The following is a 17015-nucleotide window of genomic DNA, read 5'->3' as shown; positions in this document are numbered from 1 at the left end:
ATTCCTTCAAGGATGAAGCGCCAAGCAATCCTAGAGGTCGACACAAAAGGACCACTGAAGGTAAGGAGGTGCATCATCGTCCACACTGGCAAATCTTCATGCCAATAAACCCAAGAGAACGGCACTGAAGATGAAATCCCTAAGAAAGATGTCACTTCTGGCTCTTTCGACTCAAAGTCTTCACCTCGACTGTTGGGGGCATGCTACAAGTCAAGTGAAATTGAAGGATGTCACTCCGAAGAAACTACACGAGAAACATATGTCTTCTCCACAAGTGCACCAATCAGAAAGGAGGGAAAGCAGCTTTCGCCAACCTCCAGAACAATGTGAAAATGTTGGAGATAATGAAATTTCGACACAAAGATCGTCGATCCCCATCACAATGTGCGGCCTCTTCCCAGAAGACTTCTTCAATTACTCGGTCAAGGTTCCTTCCTATGAAGATTGCGAGGAACGCCTCTCCCAGAACACCAGACAATCCTTATGCCAACAAGCTCGAGAAGACAGCACTGAAGAGGAGATCCAAGATGTTTTCCACATCACGGTTCAAGAAGGTAAAGAAGACGAAATCCCCGAGGAAGATGTCACTGCTGCACCACCACAGCTCGAAGATGGGGGGCAAGCCACGGTCGATGATCTCAAGGAACTCAACTTAGGTACAAGCAAGGAACCAAAGCCTATCTTCGTAAGTGCATTATTAAGTACAGATGAGATAGAGGAGTATTATCAGCTGTTGTTAGAGTACAAAGACGTCTTTGCCTGGACCTACAAAGAAATGCCCGGCCTGGACCCTATCATCGCTGTTCATCATCTTGCGGTCAGGCCTGGAACACGACCGATAAAGCAAACTCAAAGACGCTATCGATCTGAGCTTATCCCACAAATCGAGGTCGAGATCGACAAGCTAATCGAAGCAGGCTTTATTCGAGAAGTGCAATACCCCAAGTGGATCTCCAACATCGTCATTGTCCTTAAGAAATCAGGACAAATACGTGTTTGCGTAGACTTCCGGGACCTCAACGATGCTTGCCCAAAGGATGACTTCCCCTTGCCAATCATTGAAATCATGGTGGATGCAACCACTGGCCATGAGGCACTATCATTCATGGATGGCTCTTCTAGGTACAATCAAATTCGCATGGCCCTCGAAGACGAGGAACTAACAGCCTTTCGTACTCCAAAAGGTATCTACTGCTACAAGGTGATGCCCTTTGGTCTAAAGAACGCTGGAGCTACGTATCAACGCGCAATGCAGAAAATCTTCAATGACATGCTACACAAAAACGTAGAATGTTACGTAGATGATGTGGTGGTTAAGACGAAGAAAAGATCAGACCACTTGAAGGATCTGCGAATAGTGTTCGAAAGGCTGCAAAAATACAACCTCAAGATGAACCCGTTAAAGTGTGCGTTTGGCGTCACCTCTGGAAAATTCCTTGGCTTCATCATCAAGCACCGTGGTATTGAAGTGGACCAATCAAAGATCAAGGCCATTCAAAGCATGCCCGAGCCAAGAAACCTGCACGAGCTGAAAAGTCTACAAGGACGGCTAGCCTTCATCAAACGCTTCATCTCCAACCTCCCAGGGCGTTGTCAACCGTTTAGTCGCCTTATGAAGAAAGATGTTCCATTCGTATGGGACAAAGCATGCCATAATGCTTTTGAAAGCATAAAGAAATATTTGTCAAGTCCACCTGTCCTGGGGGCACCTGTGCCCGGGAAACCACTTATATTGTATATTGCTGCTCAGGAAAGTTCAATCGGAACACTCTTGGCGCAAAAGAATGAATCCCAAAAAGAATGAGCACTTTACTACCTCAGTCGAACTCTCACTGGCGCTGAGTTGAACTATTCCCCAATAGAAAAGATGTGCCTCGCTTTGGTGTTTGCCATTCAGAAACTCAGACATTACATGCATGCTTACACCATCCACTTGGTTGTTAAAGCCGACCCTATCAAATACGTTATGACTAAGCCAGTCTTGACAGGGCGACTCGCTAAATAGGCTTTGCTTCTTAATCAATATGAGATCATCTACGTCCCAGCTAAAGCCGTCAAGGGACAAGCGCTAGCAGACTTCCTTGCCGATCATCCAATCCCGGCTGATTGGAAAATCTCAGACGACTTGCCTGACGAAGAGGTGTTCTACATCGATATTTTCCCGACATGGACGATGTTCTTCGATGGATCCGCACGAGCAGACGGAGCAGGGGCATGAGTAGTATTCATGTCGCCACAAAGGCAAATACTACCTTACTCCTTCCAACTGAATGAGCTATGCTCCAACAATGTTGCTGAGTACCAAGCATTGATCATCGGGCTCCAAATGGCGATCAACATGGAAATCACAGCTCTTGAGGTATATGGCGATTCCAAGCTCATAATCAATCAACTCTTAACTGAATATGAGGTGAGGAAAGATGATCTCGTCCCATACTTCCGGCTAGTGACCCAACTGCTACAAAAGTTTGAAGCTGTGACACTAGAACATGTGCCAAGAAAGGAAAATCAAATGGCAGACGCTCTCGCCAATCTAGCCTCGAGTATGACACTAGGAAAAGATGAAGTTGCAGACGTGCCAATTTGCCAAAGATGGGTGATTCCGCTCGTTAATGAAATGTCACTAGATGATACAAATGTCATCTCAGTACTTCCAGTCGATGCTGAAGAGTGGAGACAGCCGCTGATCGACTACTTAGAGCACGGAAAGCTTCCAGATGATCTTAGACACCGTTCCGAAATACGTCGACGAGCACCTCGCTTCCTTTACTACAAAGGAACACTCTACCGACACTCTTTTGAAGGAGTGCTCCTGAGATGCCTAGGTGAGGAAGAAGTTAATCAAGCCATGGAAAAAGCACATTCAGGTGTGTGTGGGGCACATTAGTCTGGACCAAAGCTACATTTCCAGCTTAAAAGAATGGGTTACTACTGGCCGAGCATGGTGAAGGACTGCCTGGAACACGCCAAAAGGTGCCAAGCCTGCCAATTCCACGCCAACTTCATACATCAACCGCCCGAACCATTACACCCTACAGTTGCTTCATGGCCGTTCGACGCATGGGGATTGGACGTTGTAGGACCAATTACGCCAAAGTCATCTGCAGGGGAAGCTTACATCCTAGCTGCAACAGATTACTTCTCCAAGTGGGCTGAAGCCATACCTTTAAGGGAAGTAAAAAAGGAAACTATTGTTCGTTTCATCAAGGAGCATATCATCCACCGATATGGGGTGCCTCGCTACATTATCACTGACAACGGAAAGCAGTTCTCCAACCGACTCGTGGATGAGCTTTGCGACAAATACAAGTTCAAGCAGCACAAGTCTTCCATGTATCATGCTCCGGCCAACGGCCTCGCGGAAGCATTCAACAAGACGCTATGCAACCTCTTGAAAAAGGTAATCGGCCGAACAAAGAGAGACTGGCATGAAAGGATAAGTGAAGCACTTTGGGCATATAGGACTACACATAGGACTCCTACCCAAGCTACACCTTATTCTCTCGTATATGGCGTAGAAGCTGTTATACCGCTCGAAAGTCAAATTCCCTCACTAAGGATGGCTATACAAGAAGGCTTGACTGATGAAGAAAATGCAAAGTTGCGCCTTCAGGAGTTGGAAGCGCTGGATGAGAGAAGGCTCGAAGCTCAACAACACTTGGAATGCTACCAAGCACGGTTATCCAAAGCATTCAACAAGAAAGTCCGCCCAAGGTCTTTCCAAGCCGGAGATCTCGTGCTGGCATTGCGTAGGCCTATCATTACAACTCATAAGACAAAAAGCAAGTTCACATCAAAGTGGGATGGACCCTACGTAATACAAGAGATCTACACCAATGACGCCTACTTAATCATGGCAGAAGACGGGTTGAAGATCGGCCCCATCAACGGTAGATTTTTGAAGCGTTACTACCCCTAAAGCAAACGCACCACGCTCCTGGCCCGCAAGAGCATAAACTGTGTACGGCAAAATCATCATCAAAACCATCACTCATTTGAACTACGTCATGACTTGATCCCTCCTCAACCAAGGGTACGTAGGCAACTTGAAACTTCAAAACTTCAAGTACAATCACATCAAAAAAAAAAAAAAAAAAAAAAAAAAAAAAGGCATTTGAACTACGTCATGACTTGATCCCTCCTCAACCAAGGGTACGTAGGCAACTTGAAACTTCAAAACTTCAAGTACAGTCACATCAAAAAAAAAAAAAACATATGTTACTATGTATTAGAAAAAATATATATATTCTCTATCCAAAAAAAAAAAAAAAAATTAAAAAAATTAAAAAATTAAAAAAAATTATACATGTTAAAGTGGGTTTGCCTACACTTAAGACCCATGCCAACTCAAAGAAACAGAAGTTGAAGTCCACAAAAAGGAGCAGCCCAAATCCAAGCCCAAGCCATGCCCTCATAACCTCCATCGGATTTCGATGTGCAGCTCGACCTATCACTCTATTTTCTCTCAATGAGACCGAAAAGCATATACCATGTAAATAGGCCCATATGAAGATGGCTTTATAGTATGTCGGCAAACCCAAATCTCTCATGATGGGCTGGATTGCCGAGCAGGAAGCCCAAAATGAGTACGCAGTTAGAAGCCGCCCACTTCCTCTCTAATCCCAATCCAATTATGGGGAAGATCTGTTTCTCATTTGACATCTTCGCCGTCACCTCCTGCGATTTCACCACCCAGCCGTTGACGGAGGAAGATGAGGAGGTGGTCAAGTCCGTCGTGGTAGGAACCATCCCTTCGTACTCTCTGGAGTCAAAGCTCGGAGATTGCAAGAGGGCGGCAGCTATCAGGCGCGAGGCACTGCAGAGGATTACAGGGAAGTCTCTCACTGGTCTGCCATTGGAGGGTTTCGATTACGAGTCAATTTTGGGTCAGTGCTGCGAGATGCCAGTTGGGTACGTTCAGATTCCGGTTGGGATTGCCGGGCCTCTTATGCTCGACGGTAGAGAGTTCTCCGTGCCAATGGCCACCACCGAAGGTTGCTTGGTTGCCAGCACCAACCGTGGCTGCAAAGCTATCAACTTGTCCGGCGGAGCCACCAGTGTGTTGCTGAGAGATGGGATGACCAGAGCGCCTTGTGTGAGGTTCAACTCTGCTAAGAGAGCTGCCGAGTTGAAGTTCGACTTGGAAGACCCCAACAATTATGACACCTTGTCCACGGTTTTCAACAGCTCGAGCAGATTCGGTAGGCTTCAGACAATTAAGTGTGCCATTGCTGGGAAGAACTTGTACATGAGATTCACCTGCAGCACTGGTGATGCTATGAGAATAAACATGGTCTCCAAAGGTGTGCAAAACGTTTTGGATTTCCTCCAGAATGACTTCCCTGACATGGATATGATTGGAATTTCGGGCAACTACTGCTCAGACAAAAAGCCCGCTGCAGTGAACTGGATTGAAGGTCGCGGCAAGTCAGTGGTCTGCGAGGCTGTGATCAAGGGCGATGTGGTGTTGAAAACCAACGTGGCGTCCCTTTGTGAACTTAACATGCTCAAGAACCTTACTGGGTCTGCAATGGCTGGAGCTCTCGGTGGCTTCAATGCACATGCCAGCAACAGCATCCACTAACTACCTCAAGCTCCTCACTCCGGCCACTGTGGTCAAAATCGGCGAAGAACTTCAGTGACCGCTGTCAAACGACTAGCCGATCGCGAAGCTCGATGCTTTGCACTACTTCAAGCTCTGGCTGCTTCTGCACCTCCGCCATGACTGCTGCCTTTGAATGTGATCAACAAAACCAAAGTTTGTCAACTCACACCCAAAGACCTCATCCATCTTCTTGCCTCTGCTGCTGCATTTGAATCGGAGAAGAACTTCAACGACCGATGTCAAACGACTAGCCGATCGTGAAGCTCGACGCCTTGCACTACCTCCAAGCTCGACTCCAGCTCTCTGTCCGTCTTCGTCCTCCTCTGCGAGCCCTCTCCTTCTACCGATCAGCTTCAGCAGCACGGACACCCCTTCCTCCTCCGTCTTCTCTCGAACTCGGCCTGGGTTTTCATCCACAAACCTAGCCTTGCAGAGCACCATATATATATATATATATAATATAAAAAAATAAAAAATAAAATAAATAAATAAACAAAATAATAGTAAAGAAGAAAAGTATTGATGGTGCCAGGCGCACCGAGAGCAATTATACAGACAGAAAGAAAAAAAAAATGATGCATGCTACTATTAGCAAGTCAAAAGAAAAAGGAAAAGAGGAAGCAATGATGATGTTGGGAAGCAATGATGAAGGCCATCATTCGTGTAAAAAAAAAAAAAAAAAAAAAAAAAAAAAGAGGAAATAACACATCTTGGTGATATATGTTTTATCTATATTTAGCACAATACACTGAATAAAATAAAGCATGTCCATTGATCTCCGAGAAATTACAAGTGCTTACCAAAAAAAAAAAAAAAAAAAAAAAGATGGAGCTTTCACAAAGGTTGTTCACGTGAAGCTCCACTACTTGGCAAAACTCCAGGAGCGGGAGGCATCGAAGATAGATCATTCGAGGCCTCAATACTTGGTGGAACGCTAGATGACGCAGGAAAAAGGTGCCTCTAGAAGAAAGCCGCAAACCTTTCACGGTCACTTTGAATTCGACCTTCAGATTCTTGCAACTCATCAAGCTTCCTCTTCATGCTTGTCGAATAATTATTTGCAAGCACGTGCAAACCTCTATTCTCGCGCTTAAGCTGTTGGATCTCTTGTTTAAGATTTTCCACCTCCGCCATCAATGATTCAACTTGACGGGATCGAGCAAGTAGGCGTTGGCCCATGTTGGACACAGAGCCTGCACACTGAACACTGAGAGCGAGGGACTCTTGAACGGCCAACTCATCGGACCGTCCTGAAAGCAGCCTACTATCCTTAGGAGTGAGAAGGTTCCTAGCTACTATTGTAGCTGTTGTTGCATCCGTCATCATGGAGTCTTCACCTGTAAGAGGGCCATTAGAAGATAAGAAAGAAGGGCGCCATACATTACCTTGACGGGGCGCAACCGGATCACTGCTGAGACTCAAATCTAAGCAGATGTTAGATGGGTTAGCCATTTTTCAAAGGTGTTCAAAGAGAAGGTTTGGAGGGAGTAAAATCTCAAAGGGCCGGAGACGATTTTCAAGAATGGGCAATCTTCAAAGTGTGCATGTTGGAGGTGATCGATACCTCTATAAAAAGCCAAGGCGACACGACCACCGATTAAAAAAAAATCGGAATTTCCTGCCTAAAGTTCGGCGACGCTCTCTCGGCTTTTCAGAAAACGCGTTCAACTTTGTCAAAAGATCTCTGACAAAGTTGAAAACACGTGGAGGTCATCATCGCAACTACACACTTTTGCCGACAAGCGTGAAGTTCGGCGACGCTTTCTCTGCTTTTCAGAAAACGCGTGCAACTTTGTCAAAAGATCTCTGACAGAGCCGCATCCGCACTACTCCTTGCCGTTCAGAAATCGAAGAGGCGTTTGTTCAGAAATCGAAGAGGCGCTAGCTCAGAAATCAAAGAGGCATTCGTTCAGAAATCGAAGAGTCAGCACTCTTTTTTCAAAAAGCCGGATTTGCTGGATCAAAATTTTTGTCGACAATGGTAAAAGAACAATACCACCACTTGCTATTGGGAAATCCCTATATATGTCAACCTTCATCTTTTATGGCAAGGCAGACCTGCAAAAAAAAAAAATGTCCAACTCTTCCTCAACTCTGAGGGCGCACTCATAGCAAAGCCTCTCGAAATACTCAATTTTTTCTTCTTCCCCGAAGAAGATACCAGATGCCTGGAGTACAGATGAGGCAGGAGGAAACGGTAGATAGAAACATGCGGAGACAAGCACAACAAATATATGTGCTGATTCATTCGCTGCTTCTTCAAAAGCAAAAGTATCTCATATCATCAAGGGCGAAAGCAAAGGTATCTCATATCATGTTTTTTCCCTGTCTTTTCCTTTGCCCTTGTTCTCACCTGCCAGGACAAGGACAGAGAAAGCAATATGTCGGAACCTCCACTCAAGCTTGCGTTGCCACCAAGAAGTGATGGTCCATTCAAATGCAAGGTTTGCATTCCACTCCTGCATCAGAGGACAAATACTACAAGAGAAGATGCCAAACCTGCATAAGGAAATACCACTTTTGCAAAGAGAGCAAGTAAGGCAAGTGAAAATGATACATCGAAGCATGTGGAGACAAGCACAACAAATATATGTGCTGATTCATTCACTGCTTCTTCGAAAGCAAAGGTATCTCATATCATGCTTTTTCCCTGTCTTTTCCTTTGTCATTGTTATTACTCGCATGGCAAAGAGAAAGAGAGCAATCAGCCGGCACTTGGAATCAGTCTTCCGATCTGGAACCGACTGTCTGGAATCTATTCCTTGGTTGCTTACCTAGCATTGCTCTCGAGTAGTCATCTTCAACGGTTGATACACTTCCAGAGAAGGGATCGCATCTGCCTGGAGAACAGCTAAGACGAGTGACAATGAAACATCAATCTTGTGGATCGTCAGCAAACGCAACAACTGCATATGCTGAGTCATCCTCTAACCCTCTTCAAATATGAATTGGAAAGATTGAACAAAGAAACAGGTCATCACCTCCACCTCGTGCTTGCCTGCCATGTTTCTGAATCCTGAAACCGCTCATGGTCTTATTTTCACTCAAGATCAAGCCTCGATGGCCCTTGAAGAAATCACAAGTCCGATTCAAAATGAAGTGTTCACCACCCTTGAATCAAGTTCAACTCCAAATAAAAGGAGTTAAGTTCAGACCTTCGGGGGAGACCAAAAGAACCCTCCAGCCCAGTTCAAGATTAAGCCTGTGGAAGATCAACGATTGGAGGAAACCAGAAAATCTTCCAGTCGAACTCAAGATCAAGCCTCGATGGCCCTTGAAGAAATTTCCAGCCCAATTCAAGATCAAGCCTCGACGGCCCTTGGGTTGACATCTACATTAAGGGACTTCAAAACACATCTTCTACACGTGACAAGCACATGTCTACGACGCGCCTTGAAGTGGGGGCATTTGTAGACGTCAAAATTTCGGTGAAATAAATGTTGACCAATAATTAAAATTTCAACGCTCACGTGTCACATAAATTTTACATGTAGCGTGTGACTCAACGAAAAATCGAAATAAATTGGAAAGGTCATCAAATAGGACACGTGTCAATACCTTGCAGAAATGATTTATTTCATCTGATTATTTAAATCCAAAAATCAAGTTTTGGAATTCTATAAATAGGAAGCCAAGGCATTCATTTTGGAGGGGAAAGAAAAGAAGAAGGGAATTTACATCACACCAAAACCTTGAAGCCTTGAAACTCTAAAGCTCTCAAGCAAATCCCGAAGGATCAAGAAAACACTCTTCGTTCTTCGTCAAATCCTCCTTCAAGGTCAAGCCCCAACGGCCCTTGAAGAACTTCCACTGACTCAAGATCAAGCCCCGACGGCCCCTTGAAGAAAGTGTTCATCATCCGTTCATCCTAAGATCAAGCCCCAACGGTCCTTTGGATCAACAACCTCAACAAACTCATACACCCATTCTTCAAGATCAAGCCCAACGCCCCTTGAAGATCCATTCATCAACCGTTCATCCTTAGATCAAGCCTCGACGGCCCTTTGTATCAACAGCTCATCCACAAACCTACACCATACGAAGATAGAATCAGAGGATCAAATTACAAAGAGATTGTAACCCCAAAATCATTAAACACAAAAATATATTTTGTACACGTATTCTTGTTTCTTGTTTCAGGAATTTTTCGTGTTTACAGGTAGTTTAGGTAATAAATTTGGATTTAAAGAGATATTGATAGTTTAATTAAAAAAAAATATGACTCTAGAAAGTAAGTTAGGTGTAGAAAGAGATTATATGAGTTTAAATAAAATTTCCCTAGGTCAATTTTCCTCTGCTACCCCTAAACGATAGCCCTCGTCCATGCGACGGAAAACACACCTCTCACTCATCAGGTCACCATGGACAGTGCATCGGCCAAAAATACTTAACGAAAAACATTTTCATCATTTTAAAAACATTTTCAAATGATCCATCAATTTCTATTATTAACCGGAAAAGCGTTTTTTTTTTCTTCTTGAAATTCAATTTTATGGTGAAATTGGAAATATTTGGTGAAGTGGAAACATAGTACGAAATATTGATAATATCGACGAAATATCGAGGATATTTCAATTTTTTTGAATCATGGATATTTCGGAACATATCCATGTACATATCGTACAAATATCGACAATATCGAAAAATATCGATGTCGATAATTTCGCTCACACTTCAACAATATTTTGTCAAAATATCGGTGTAATATCGCTAAAATATCGATGTAAAGGAACGAAAAAACACACAAAGGGGATTTGAACCCCTCTCATTTTACTCCTCCAACACCTTAACCACGATATATCACTTATGCTTTAGTGATAATATGCTAAAATATTTATATTTATATGAGTGGCATGTTAACAATTACATGCAAATGGCTTTATGTTGCTTGTCATGAATGTTACCCTTAAAATAAAATTCAAATGGTTACAATTTTCTTTTAATCTTTTTATTAGTGGGAGAAGGGGATTTGAAATCGGGATAATTTCAACGTTGGAAGAGAAATACTACTGAACCAATATCTAGTTGGCAATCCATGGGGAATATTGTATTTTGAATCCGAATGCATGGCGTGTGTTTGTGTGTGCTGAATATGAGGGAGGGTGAATTGGACCATTTTGTGGGAGAAAAATTGAGAGGGGAGTTTAAGAAGGCTGGTGCAATAGAATTAACTCTGGGATATTAGGTTGGTTTGAAAGTACTTATAAAATAATTGAAAATATTTTTGATATTTAAATCAATTCTTCATAAAAAAATTCAAGTAAATTCTAAAAAAACATATAAAGTATAAGATATGCATTTCTGGTAATACTTTTGAAATTCAAAATCAACAAATAACCAGTGTATGAGACTATGAGAGATGCCAAATAGATTTTCTCAAAGTGGGATTCTTCATAAACTTTCTCTCACCTCATGCTTTTGATACAATATTTTATAATGTTGACATAAAAATTATGTAAAAAACAAGAAGTGATAGAAAATTTATAAAAAGCCCCGCTTTTAAGAAAATCTCATTGGCATCTCTCCTAAGATAGTAACTTTAGGCTATCTTCCGGAAGTACAATGTTACCTTTAAGCTATCTTTTGCTGTGCGGGGAAAAGTGCTTAGAAATGAGTGTTGTCCTTCCCATGTTTGAAAACCCCAGCCTTTGAGAAATGATTTCCTGCGTTATGGAAAATAGCGGAAAAATACCTGAATCACAAAAAGCAGTAAAAAGCTAACCTAAATCCCACTTAAGCTCAAACAACCAGATGACCAAATCTCCCCAATGTCATCAACTAATGATTCGAATGTTGTGAGATGAGAGAGAAGCAGTGGTTGGTGCGACTGGTCTTTCTGTCTTAGTGGGCGTCTCTAATTATCAGATAGAGAGTGAAGATGAAGAGAGAACAGAGCTGGCGAGAGAAGGAGACGGGGAGAATGGCGAATGAAGGCGAGAGAGAGCAAAAAGAACCCGACTAATAATCTAGGCCTTTTGGACGGTTTTATTACGCGGGTGTACGGCGTATAAAACGAGCGGATCGTATTAAATTAATCTAGTCCAATTTAATACGGGAAGACGCCAAACGACTGAGTTCGTATTATTAGTCTTATCCGCTCACTTATACTACCAGCCAAACGAGGCACACAGTTATGATTGGTATTTTAAAACATTATTTCTATGTTTTTAGGCTGGATTTTAGTTGTTTTTATGATTTCGTCTCTTCTTAACATATTTAAAAACTAGTGAAGTTTCTTGAAATATAATGAAATTTTTTTTGTTTCTATATATCAAGCTCAAAAAAAAAATAAAAATAAAAAACTAAAAAAATAATGTTTTAAAACAAAATAAAATATAAAAACTATGGCCCACCACCCTCACATTAATCTCTCGCAGCCTCGCCCTTTCATTTTCCCCAACCTTTTCTATCTACACTTCCTCCCAAGCTGCCATGGCTCACCACCATATCCCATCTCCAACCATTCCTCTCTACACTTCTTCCCACGCCGCCATGACTCGCCACCGCAACCCATTAAACTATCTTTTTAACGTTATTTCTTCTGAAAATCAAACCGTTCGTACCCAATATTAGACCATCGAGGTCGTTGGATGGGTAGAATTCTTGGCTATTGGATGAGAATATTGTCAGAATAATTTTCAATTATTTTCTAGGGATAAAATTGTGGTTTTAACCATAATAATTATCTCTTAATAATATATTAAATGATCTAAACTTAATATTATTTTCTTTACCACCTGGTTTGAATTATATGGGAATTATATCCTTGACTCCAATTGAAAAAAGGAGTTCAAACATTGTGCAAAGATGGGGATAGTTATCACCACCAAATATCTTTGGCAAGATGCCAAATATTCTAATCAAGTTGAATTGCATGCATTATCACTCTCCAAAAACGTGGGATAGATTAGAATATGTTGGTGGCTTGGTGATCAGAGTTGGAAATTGGAGATAAGGGGGAATTGCATGCATGTGGTTCCTAATGGTCGGCATAAGGTTTACATAATTCCTAATTGGATGGGGTTGTTACAAAGGTGCACGATCAGGATGGGTTTCATGGCTGAGAAATATCCCCATAAATACAAGACCTTGTGCGACAAGAAAAAGACCTTGAACTCAACACACAAAATTGTTTGCGCAAATCTTCGCTTTACATGAAACTCTCTTAAACCTTTGAGAAAGCACTAACTTTCCTACCTTCATCAACAGACCTTCATTTTGGATTAACAAAACTATGTTGGCAACCGGTGACATGTTATCTTAACTTCGTCAACAGAACTTCAATTTGGATTAACAGAACTGTGTTGGCAACTGGTGACATGTTCAGGTTGGAATAACAACACTGGAGTCGTAGAGTCAGGCGATTTAGAGTAACAACACTGCTTCAGGTTTGGTTGACTATTTATCCAAGTCTCTGTCGACAAGGAGTCTTTGAGTCCTTATTGAAAGAGGTCATATCATCAGCCTTTTTGGCAAAGTAAGGTGTTACAAAGTTACTCAGTGTTTGGCAAATTGAAAGTCGAACCTTATTTGGACTTCACATAAGTTCATCTCATCAGTCTTCTCGACGAAATGAGGTGTTACTTGATTACTCAGTGTTACCAGGTTATTCACGAGCAACGTGCTTAATGATATAAAAAATAAATGAAAATTATAGGCTGAACATTAAATTCAACCTGTATTAAATATTGGCCAAACATTAAATTTAGTTTGTACTGAATTCAGCCTGCATTAAAGGTCGACCATTACATTTGGCCTACATTAAAGGCTGAACATTGAATTTGGTCTGCATTTAATTCAACATGCTCTAAGCAACGCTCTGAAGATCTAGAATTTATCACACACTCGCATTTCAGTTTTAGATTGTGTGGTGCAGGGATCTAAATGAGACATATTGAGTATCATCCACGATAATTCGCGTTGTTTTTCCAGAAATGTTGATGTTCTTATCTCCCCTTAATGATGAGAAGACTGTCTCATCAAAGTGACAATCCGCGTAATGAGCGGTAAAGAGATCACTTGTCAAAGGTTCTAAGTAACGAATAATTGAAAAAGAATCATAACTGACATAGATTCTCATCCTTCTCTAAGGACCCATTTTTGTACGTAAGGGCGGCGCAATTGGCACATAGATTGAACTACCAATGAAGCATAGATGCAAGATGTCGGGCTCGTATCCAGTTATCAACTGAAACGTAGAATAAGGTTGGATCACGATAGGCCTTCGGTGGACCAACATGGTTGCGTGACTTTATATGCTGACTAATTATTTAAACTTATAGGAGAAGAATCACTAGAGTAATAGATAATCTAAAACAAAATTTATTTAGGATTTACACAATCAAAATTCAAAAAATATTTATAACAGATACATGACTTTATATGTTGACTAATGATTTAAAAAAAAAAAAAAAAAAAGATTTTATGAGAAATACCGATGCATGTATATCCATATCTACCAAATTGCTTGCCAATTATCATGGTATTACCTACCTTTTTATTCAATGCTATAATAATTTGGTGTCGAAATCGTCGTCGACAAAGATTTACATTAGTTGAATGCTAGTCATAGAACCATTATGTGCAAAATTTCATACCAAGTGTTAAAATATAAAAGCTTTAAGCTTGGTTTATCCAAATCACGGGTGGAGCCACCTTAAGCTCAAAGGGGGCGGATGCCCCCACTCATTTTTTTTTTTTTTTGTGTGAAGAAAAAATGTACTCTTTCAGTTGTTTGTAGCATTAGTATTAACTCTTTCATATGCTATTTTTATTGTTGAAAGAACATTTTCGGTCATGAAATTTATAAAGATTGATTGTGAAATTGTATGAGAGACTAATGGATAAATGATAATATGGTTATTTTTGTAGAGAGAGATGTTTGATGGTATTGGTAATGAGGTTGTCATGCAACGCTTTCAAAACATAAAAACACATCGATGGATATTGTGATATGTTATATGAAAAACCTTATGGACTAATATATAAGTGTTTTGTTTAGTATATTTTTGTGCTTTTTAATTTGTGACTTTATTGTTTAAAGATGCTCCCATCCATGCATATCTTTGGCTTCGTCCCTAATCCAAACACAAAATTTATTGTTAGAGCTTTTCTCACCGATGTATGAGTATCCCTCATTTCATTCCTTTCGCAGCGGCCGACCCTAGCTATTTCCAGGGTCGGTGGCAATCATTCTCTTCTCCTTTTTTTTTTTTTCCTTCTCCTTCAGTTTCCATTTTCCTCAACTCAGTGGCCTGTTTACCACTTTCCTCCAACCCCCTGTGCATCAGCTTTCTTTGATTTTTTTGCCCTTTTTCTGATTCCCCATTCCTTCCACTTTTTCCCATATTTCCTTCCTTCCACCTTTCCCATGTTTCCTTCTTCCATCTTTTTCCCTTTCCCCTTTACTTCCACCTCCACATTTCTCGATCCGGATCCGCTTCATCCTTCAACGTCTTTGTAATCTAGATCGGCACCCGCTTATCTTCACCACCATTTATTGCACTTCTCTTAGAAGGTGTGTAGAGCTTTAGCTCCGGTGTTCACTATCACCTTTTTCTTTTAGTTTTCCTTTGTTGGTATTGTTGCTTTTTCCCATTAACTTCCTTCGATTTGTGTCGGCTACCGCTGTGGTGTTCGGTGACGAAATTTAGGGGGCGTTTGTTGCGCCGGACTATCTCGGACTGGATTAGCTTCAAGGACTAAGCTGGACTGGCTTAGACTAAACTAAACTGGACTAACTTAGTGAAGCGTTTGGTGCAGTATTGGACTAAGAAGCTGGATAATAACAAATTCTAATATTATATTATTTAATATATAAATTATTAATATTTTATTACGATCTTATCTTTTTCTCCATCTTTTCCTACCATTTCCGTCCCACTCTTTTCCTCATCTCTCATCGTCCCACCATCTCCCTCTTTTTTTCCTCTTAGACCTCTCAATTCATGTCTCTTTCTCATTCCTGGTCAAACTCCTTATTGATTCCAGTCTCTATTTCTCTGTCCTCCCTCCCTCTCTAGCTATGCGTTGTTCGAACGGAACCTCACGGCTTCAATTTTCCCGACGAGTTGCAGGTTTCCCGATGTGTTTTCTGGCCAACCCTCGTTAAATTGGATGAAGTTAGCACCGCCAAAAAATTCATCACCATCCCTGGATCGAGATCTTAGCTTTGAATGCTCGAATCTGTCATGGATTTGAAGAAGCCCAAACAGGCCGAGACTTCCAGGCCATTTTCCGGCCACATTCGACCACATTTTAGCCTCGATTCAGGTAAAATCGTACTCTTGTCACTCCCAGCTTCAATTTGGTATATTTTATATGAAAGTTGGTTGTGAAATGGATCTGAAAGAGAGTCGGAAAGTTAATGATTGATCTAGGTGACCGGAGATGACGAGGAGTCTGTCGGGAGTGGTTGTTGAGCATGACGAGGACGAGAAAGATAGGATAGTCTTAGCTAGTCCCATGGTTATTGGGGGTCTCGCTAAGACCTCTTAGTGAAGGGTTTTGTCCATGCTAGTCCCCTTTAGTCTCATTAATGTTAGTTCCAGCATAGAACAAACACAGTATTGGACTAATAGCTAGTCCAGTCAATCCAGTCCAACTTAGTGAGGGCAAACAAACGCCCCCTTAGGGCTCTATGTGCTGGGGATGTTCGTTCGGCGAGCGGGTTTTCAGCAGTGGCGGTAGGTAGTTGCTAGGATTTGCTTTGGTTTTTTTTTTTTGTTGGGCTCAAAACTTTGCTTTGGGCTATTCGGTTACCATGGAGATCTATTTTTTTGTTTGTGTGTTTACTGTATTTGGGCATCTTCTTATATTAATTATGTTATGTTGGTAATAAAGTAACATTTGACAGAAAAAAATAAAAATAAAATAAAAAACATAGAAGTTATTGACTTTTGGTGAAAACCCCATGCAGAATTTTAGGTAAAAATTTGGACCTCAGTGTACATTGGATTTTCAATAATTCAATTCATCTCATATTATACAAACATGTTTATGAACTTTTATATTACGTTAAGTGATGGAAGAATCCTGTTAGTGATAGATTTCAACCATGACAAATATATTCTTATTTTGCTTTAATTTCTTTCAAAATCTATTATTATGCATTTACTTTATTTACAATTTTGCGGATTATACAAATGAGGATAATGAGATTGACTTTCAAGGTTTATAAGGTATAGCTTTTGATATAAAATTTGGTGGATACGTACAAACATACATATTTAGAAATTAAACATGTCATTAGGAATAACTATATTAGGTATGAATTAGGTGTTTTCAACATATTAAGGTAGTCACTAAACATGCATAGATATTTCTTTAAATTGATTTACTCGGCACGTAAGCTTTTAGTCATCATATATTAACACGTATCTATCAATATTGAAATAATAATTGACCTTCT

General features: G+C 41.0%; 1 protein-coding gene across 1 annotated transcript; it reads left to right on the top strand.

Annotated features, from left to right (window-relative positions):
* Positions 1–382: 382 nt before the first annotated feature.
* On the top strand, positions 383–5584 carry LOC137709139 (uncharacterized). Its single transcript, XM_088693208.1, has 2 exons — positions 383–1360; positions 4643–5584. The coding sequence occupies exons 1-2, from the start codon at positions 383–385 to the stop codon at positions 5582–5584; spliced, it is 1920 nt and encodes a 639-aa protein (XP_088549334.1).
* Positions 5585–17015: the final 11431 nt, after the last annotated feature.

This window comes from Pyrus communis, chromosome 4, assembly GCF_041283825.1.
Source record: "Pyrus communis isolate YQ-2024b chromosome 4, ASM4128382v1, whole genome shotgun sequence".
In the NCBI taxonomy this organism is placed as follows: Eukaryota; Viridiplantae; Streptophyta; class Magnoliopsida; order Rosales; family Rosaceae; genus Pyrus; species Pyrus communis.
Note: the sequence above shows the minus strand (reverse complement) of the source record. Positions and strands in the feature narration are given on the sequence as shown.

Coding starts and splice junctions, on each gene's coding strand:
- LOC137709139 (XM_088693208.1), top strand. CDS start 383: ATGTGCGGCCTCTTCCCAGAAGACTTCTTCAATTACTCGGTCAAGGTT. Junction 1,361..4,642: donor TGAAGGATCTGCGAATAGTG/TTCGAAAGGCTG, acceptor ATTATGGGGAAG/ATCTGTTTCTCATTTGACAT.